This window comes from Mytilus galloprovincialis, chromosome 10, assembly GCF_965363235.1.
Source record: "Mytilus galloprovincialis chromosome 10, xbMytGall1.hap1.1, whole genome shotgun sequence".
NCBI classification, from domain to species: Eukaryota; Metazoa; Mollusca; class Bivalvia; order Mytilida; family Mytilidae; genus Mytilus; species Mytilus galloprovincialis.
Window position 1 is genome coordinate 88,730,834 of NC_134847.1, and position 8,196 is coordinate 88,739,029.

Here is an 8,196-nt window from a genome sequence, read left to right on the forward strand (position 1 = left end):
AAGAACAAACTGTACAAAACAATAAACGAATATCAAATATGATACAGAAGAAAACGACAACCGCTCAATTGCATAATTTTGACTTGGTACAGGCACATATAGAATATGGCGTGCTTAAATACTTTTGTGGGCGCCAAACCCGCCCTCAACTTGAAACTCGTCAAATGAATACAAAGCACAAAAACCAACCAACAAATTAAAAAGGCACACAATTAAGATCTGATAGTACTCGACGTTACTCTAAGCTAGTTCAAAGACAATAAAATCTGCCAGATAAAATTAATCAAGTTTCTCAAACTAAAACATCAATCAGTACACATCCAATACATTTAGTGTAAAGAAGTCATAAACAATAAGTGATGTATACTATAAAAGGCCCAGACTTGACATAATGTGAACCAAAGCAAACAAAAACAACCCAAAAATATGCATGATAAAACAATAAATGAAAAACAAATATGATTTACAAAAACAAAGGCAACTACTGAATGAGAAGCAAATTCGGCAATTTACCCAATTATACCTGTTATAAAAGACAAAATTCAATGAAAACTCGTAGATACTGTAATCAAGCTTAAGGTACCAAGAATGTTGGGATGTTTAAGACTGTACACAAAATATCTAAGCAAAGTATAGAAATTTTATTTCTTAATTATTGCACATCTATTAGTTTTGATTATTTACAATGAACAATAAATTAAATAAATAAATATAATCAGTTAACAATAAATTATAACGTCTTGTCTTTTCAGACAACAAATCTGGCGTCTCTTAAAAAAGCACTTTAAAACGAATAATGTCAACAAATCTTTGCATTCACGTAATAATTCTTAAAAGCCACCTGGCAAATGAGATTGACATTTGTTATATCTAATGTCATTAGTGATCTTTTATGTCAACAACACAACAAGTGCCTTTGGTACGATTCGATTGGTTGAAGCACTCCGCTGCCTGTGGTCGATGCCAATGTGGGCGTGGTTTTGATCTGACAGATGGCACGAGTCTGGAAGCAAACTCCTGAAAAAAAGAAGAAACACACATTACGTAAAGTTTTAAACCTTTGACGATAATTTGAAATCAAGCTTAAAATATTACTGTAAATACACCATAATGTACAATGTAATGAACTGGTCGACCGTTTTACGGTTATTTACGATCGATTAGATCGAAGTTTTGACACGTAACTCGTGACCGGGGTTGTTTAACTAAAAACAAAGTTATGTCTAAATGTATACATGCTTTGCATAACCATGTACCAATTTCTACAAATATTTATGTGCATACTAGTAATTGGTAAAACATTAATGATCTTGTCAGTCGTGTGTAAAAAACAGTTTTCTGTGTGATATACTGATGTGCCCGCAGTGATTGTGAAAAATTCATAATATCATCACAATAAAAACGACTTGCTCCAAAATCTATACGATTGCGCATACAAACATGTACATGAAATGAGAAGTAATGAAAAGCCTTTTTGCCGTGTTTAATTTTAATATTCTTTTCCGGACATCCAAATTCAATATGCACATGTTTGCATGATTGCAATTAATGTCAATAAAAATAGAAACTTATTTTACCCGGGATGATGTCTGTTTTTCTTCAACTGATGGATCCCCACCAAAAAATAAATACATAAATTGTATCTCAACCCATTTTTCAATTTAGTTTTTTTTTTAGTAAAAAGAAAATAATCTCATCAATCTGATTTGTATGTTACTTCTTAATGTGATGTGTATGAGAAACTACCAATATGCCACCGTTTGCTCTTTTCGTAGCTTCTGAATGTTATCGAACGTCAATACAATTAATGTGTTGACTTTAAGATAAAGACGAGATATATGTACTATAAAATGTTTCATTTCAGATAGTTCATCAAAGTTTTTATCTTACATATCTCTAATTGATATACAGTATCAAAACTGATATTAAAGAAGAGCACGCGACAAATTATCACCTTATTACCGATACCTAATCAGCGAACTTTTCACCTATATACAAAACGTGAAAGAAGTGTCCTAAATTAGACAAATTAGATACCATTTCAATAGCTTAAAATGACAGTATTGATTGAAAGCGGATATTTGCGGTTTTCTAAGTTGCGTTTGTATCTTGTAATATTTCGCTAATAGAGTATCAGAATTTCGCGCGTATTGAAAAATTATTCGTGTAACGAACACATCAAAGACATATTAGTCGGGTTGTTGTCTCTTTGACACATTCCCCATTTACATTCTCAATTTTATTTTATACATTAGACAATAAGTTATCAATTGTCAGTGACGTAATGTAATGTTGTATACGATGTAAACATGAAAGTGTGCTTATAAATTCAAACCATACTTTACCAACCAACAAAAAATAAATAAAGAGAAACTAATGTAAAATGTAAACATAAACCAAATTTATAACTTTTACGCGTCCTGTTATCCCGTACACGTATAAATAAAAAACCTTATTATACCTTACATATATTTTAAACAATTCTATTGGGTGAAACGGTATCACGTGACATGGAATAATTCAGTTGTTTTTCATTCAATTGCAAGGAAGGACGAATAACCCTAAAAATTTGCACCAGCGGTGAATAACCCTATTATTCACCGGTGAATAACCTTTTCAGTTTGTTGATTTGTACTTGAGTTACCTCCCATGAAAATGACGTCACAGACGTAAATAAACAAAATGGCAGCGTGCACGTTACACTGGAAGCCCACCGAGAGAAATGGAAATAAGGCAGTGGTCATGAAAAGAGTGCCAGCAGCCGTGTCTCTTATAAACGGTCCTTTTCAGGGCCATCAATATTTTACAAAAAGATTCTACCGTTGTTGTACATTCGAGAAATTCTAGAACACAAAGCCGTAAAGGTATTTTCAGCTTGTGTGTTTGTGTTGACTGTTGTGTAAAGTCTAAAGAAGTGTTCGAAAGGCCTTTCCAATGTAAGTTCGGTATAATAAAGCAATTGTGGCCCCTTAGAGTCGATGAATATCCAAAATTGTCAACCCTTAAAAGTTATTTCACTTCGGGCTGCGCCCTCAATGAAATAACCTTCTCGTGTTGACAATTTTGGATATTCACCTCTTCAACGGGCCATAATTGTATATTATTTTCCAATCTTTGGACCACAAGAAGCACAAAAGATATCAAACATACAAGAGGGAAGAGATGTATAATTGATACAAAACTATTCAGAATAATAAAACAAAAGAATTATTTATTATTAAGGACTTCTTATATGCCATAAAATCAGCTATAGTGAAGAGTTCGTTGCAAGTTATCTCAGTTGAGAATCTGCTTGTGTTTTTTATTTAATATTTAGGAAGTGACTAACTCAGTCAATAAATGATTGTCAATGAGAAAACCAATCATCCGATATCGATACTGATGGGGAATTTAGCATGACTTGATATGTCGCATGCAATAAGAAAATGTTCGTTATCTTCAATTTCGTTAAATTGCAATTATTGCCTACGATTTAGTTGTCGCAGTACCAGTGTCGTCGTGTCGTATACTATACATTTAAGTTTCGCATGCATGCCCTGAATTTTCTGTATTATAAAAAAATACATGTATTTTACGGTATAACAAATTCTACTATAATAAATGTTCCTATTTTTTACGATATACGCAAAAATTGGTCTCAAGTTTACCAACGCAAAATGCTAAGGAAGAGAATGTTCCTAGAGCTTACGTCGCTTTTAATAAACAGTAGCTGATATTTGAAATACCACATAAAATCCCAAATTTAACCATTGGGCATGAAGGATAATATAGATGACGTTTTAGTATCAGATATTTGAAATTTCTAAAACTTATTATATATACTGAAGCTTGAAATAGTGGCATATTCTAGAAGCTCCATGCAAAAAAAAGTATTATATAATAACATGACAGTTAGAAAGTATAGTTCGGATGTTGTCGCTTTACTTTTTAGTCCCCATGTCTATATTCATGTTAACTACTACAAAAAGCCTACAAACCTGCATTCTCCATTTCATCAGAACCAGTTGGTGAAGTCTAACAATTCTTCGTCTTCATTACTAAGGTTTGGAGTCTCAGAACAGGAACTTGGTGACGGTGAGTGTTCGGACGGGGAGATGGGAACGGTACACTGCTTGGGAACATAGTTCGTATCCAGCACAGCACTAACAGCATCATGCTCGTCTACTAAATCTTGTAAATGTCTGATATAGTCTATAGCAGCTTTCAAAGTGTCAACCTTACTCATCTTTTTAGATTTACCTATTTTACAGTCACTTGGAATATGGTCTCGCAAAGTTGAGAATGTCATATTTATTAACTTAACACGATTCCTTTCTCTCTCGTTACGTCTCGCTACTCCTCCAGTAGTTGGCTTCTGATTGAGTCCCAAATAGTTCTCATTATTGTGATTAAAATCCAATCTACGTTTGCACATTGCATCTTTGGAATATTTTGGCTGATGGTAATATTCTGGAGACGATTCTGGGGACGAAGAATACATACATGAAGGTCTCTCCGCTAGAAAAGTTTGAAAAATGTTTCCGTCTATGCTGGTCATCCCTGAAAAAACATGCATCATTCCTTCTCCTTCCATTTTTGATTAAGAATATTTTGAAGTCGTCTGCTCTTACTCGCGTGCAGATATTTTTAAAAAGTTATCTGGTTTGGAACACTTATTTCTAAAATTATGGATACAGTTTGAAATGTGTGTAAGGTAAGTTTATTTTTATACCTCCACGCGACAAAGATACGTAAGCCCCACCTACATTGTAGTTATCACAGTTTGGTAAAGTTATTCACGAATTGTCGCGTGCCCTTAGCACTCCACTGAACACGATAAATGGGTGACAAGGAAGCATTACAAAATCAAGGGTGTTCTTGCAGCTTTATTCAACAAGTAAATTTGAATGACACATCTTGTGAAGTTTTAACCATTAACAAGTAATAAGATTTCAATAAATTTTTGTTATGTAAACATTGCCTATTTTTAATCAGAAGTCGCGTGCTTTTATTACGTCATAAAAACAGAAATGGAGGTCCCATTGAGATGGTCCTCACTGATAAAAGATGCCATTAATTTTGTCAAAAAGAAAGCCGTGGTTTGAAGTTTCTTTTTCTTAAAGAAGTTAATAAGATTAAAATGTATGCAGCCGCTTTTATTCGAACTAAAATTAAATTGAAACGTTTAGTTTGACAAATACGAGACGCTAACTATTTTGTACGCGTTGCTTGCATAATTACGTTCTTGGTGCATGCATGCATAGCTTACAGCATGATATTAGTTTTCTCTATTATTCTCCTCTTTTTGATAACTAGACCTTAATTAGAATTAAACTTTAAAAAAAAACTTTATAAGGGTATATGATTAAAAAAAAGTCGGATACTAAGAGTGAATAATTTACCATGATGAACAAACTAAAAATAGATGAAATTTAACTAATAAAAAGACGGGGATTTTAATTAATAGAATTATTAAGTTTTCTTGACATAATATCTTCACCTGTTTTCGGGTTAATAAAAGTTAAAGCCATTAAAACAGATAAAGCAGCGGTAATTATAATCTATCTTATACAAATAAATATTTGTACAATTTTAACATGAATATGTTTAAACGCTGGGTTGAAATCTGCTATCTTATAATAAAATTCACATAATTCCAATTGAATTTATTTATAATATGTCAATTAATTTACTGTATTAAAGGTATTTTGTCTAATATATACGTTGAGCATGTGACTAAAATTCTAAAACGTATTCCGTATATCTACATTGTGGTAGTGACATATAGAAACAAGTAAATATATTATTATATATATCAGACATTTAAAAAAATATAGGATTTATATAGTGTTTGCATATCCTAGGGAATAATTTGAGGAATATTTTCCTTTTTCAATTGGTTTAAAAAATGTTTTGTTATGAAAGTTTAGTTCAATCATTCTATGTTCTTGGAAAAAAATACTTGTTCGTGGCCTCGAGCTACGAAGTCGTGGCCATATCGTATATATATTTTTTCTAGAACATAGAATGACCCAAATAAGCCTTCATTTTATGAAGTAACAGCTTCCTTAACCAAAACTTTTGTAGAATTATGTTCATATACAACACAGTAACACTGTACTCGCCTTTTTTGGGTTAATGTAATCTAAAGCAAATTCAACTTAAAAGCATATGATCAATCATTTATTGTTTGATCGAAGTGCATAACTATGACATCTCAATGAAATACAGCAAACAAACCAAAGATTGAGTATTCATTGGATATTTACACTTTATTGACTTCAAGCTTTCTATGCTATTTTTTTATTGTCGTATTGTATAGGCCAATATTAACCTGTCAAGATTGTTTTATAAACTGTCAATTTGCTTATATGTCCAGTGAAAAATATTTCTTCCTATCGAAAAGAGTGCATGTACACATATAATTGGTGCTTAATGTATCATAACAGGAAGATTTTATCCATATTGTTACATAATTGTCAAAATTATTTGTGTCTCTGAATTTAATAAAAAGAACTATTTAATAAATCAAATAACTGACCATGGGCACTTCAATTTGAATAAACCTATCATAATTCAGGACAGTGAATAATTATATTTACCAGTAGGAAGATCCATCAGGTAAACGGCTGTAAATTCAGACTGCAAAGAGGAGTATTATGATGGGGAAAATATGTGCAGTAGATGACCTGTATTAATAGGAATATGACCGTTTTTTTTTTACATTCGTTAGATGTGTTTGGGCTTTTGATTTCGCCATTGTATAATTAACGGACTTTTAGTTTTGAATTCCCCTGGCAGTTCTGTATTTATGTTATTTTACTTTTTAATGTGGTGGTAAATTTTTGTTTTACGTGTAGACAGTCCATACTTAAAAATATATAATGTTAATAAAATAAAAAATCTAATTTACTAAATTAATAACTGTTAATTTATCTGAAATCGACAGTCTGATAGTTTAGTTAAACAGTAATGTCACAAATCCTCTGTATACGGGTCGATTTAATTGGATATAATCTTTATTAAACAATCGTACTAGGTGAAACTACATGAAACTGTTAAAGTAATCATTATACCTCCCAAGACTAGTATCAATAGACCAGTTAGTTTTCTCACCTGACATAATACCTGTCCACGCTCCAGGTAATTATCATCCACGTGATTAACAAACATGTCAGACACACTGATTATAATTAAAACACAGAGTGTGATAAGCTTATAATTTATTTGTAATGTGCTGGATTTGATAAATCACTCCTATATCTTTAGACTCAGCGTAGAACTGTGTCTAGAAACATTTGATTTATTAAATTATTTTTGATTTTCTAACTCCCAGTGGCAACTATTTGATAAATAGTATTTTATTCCGGAAGGGGGGGGGGGGGTAATTATCTCATTGAAGTATATCTTATTCCGTCAATTCTTATCAAACTTCTAACATTGTCGTAGCAAACGATAAAAAAATATATGTAAAGATTATATATAGATTGCAACTTGTTTGAATTTAAAAAAAAAAAAAACATTCTTTTTAACATATCACCATTTAAATCATATTTAAACATAGAAAAAATGAGTTTTGATGGAATCTATCAGCTCTACTCTTGAAGGTGTGTTCCCATTTTGAAGACCAAATAGTGTGAGTACATACATGACTTGTAGTTGGTATTTGGACCATTGAGTGTATTGACCATTTATACATGTATGGATGGGTGTTAAAATATATTCATTAAATTTTGGTATGCAACATTCAATATAATTTAATATAAAATACAAAGAAAAGTGCCTTTTTCCTTTGAATTTATTTTACGCACGGACAAAAAGGATTCCTTTTTTTTAATACAAAATTCACAGATTCTAGTATTTTAAGGTTCATACAAAAGTGTGGCTCATTTCGAAACATATGACAAAACTAAAAGTGTAATATCTGCGATTTATTTTTTTGCCTATCACTATTTCTACCATTGTAAAGTTGAGAATGGAAATGAGGAATGTGTCAAAGGGATAACAACCCAACCAAAGAGTAGAGAACAGCGGAAGGCCTCCAATGCTGAAATCCCGGCGCACCTGAAGGCATCCCTATATAAAAATGTGCACTATGGTTCAGTTAAAATGTTTGTTTCATATGGAAAAAATGTCAAAGTAAGAATACAAAAGGGTTTTACCTACTATTTTTGCTTATCATTATGAACGCTTTCTGCATGGCCTTAACTTTTCTGT

At 31.9% G+C, this 8,196-nt stretch overlaps 1 protein-coding gene across 1 annotated transcript; it reads right to left on the reverse strand.

Annotated features, from left to right (window-relative positions):
- Window positions 1-626: 626 nt before the first annotated feature.
- On the reverse strand, window positions 627-4,702 carry LOC143049442 (achaete-scute homolog 1b-like). Its single transcript, XM_076223075.1, has 2 exons — window positions 3,978-4,702; window positions 627-1,017 (listed from the first exon to the last, which is right to left on the reverse strand). Exon 1 carries the CDS (start codon window positions 4,571-4,573, stop codon window positions 3,995-3,997), a length of 579 nt encoding a protein of 192 aa, XP_076079190.1. The 5' UTR covers window positions 4,574-4,702; the 3' UTR covers window positions 627-1,017; window positions 3,978-3,994.
- Window positions 4,703-8,196: the final 3,494 nt, after the last annotated feature.

Coding starts and splice junctions, on each gene's coding strand:
- LOC143049442 (XM_076223075.1), bottom strand. CDS start 4,573: ATGGAAGGAGAAGGAATGATGCATGTTTTTTCAGGGATGACCAGCATA.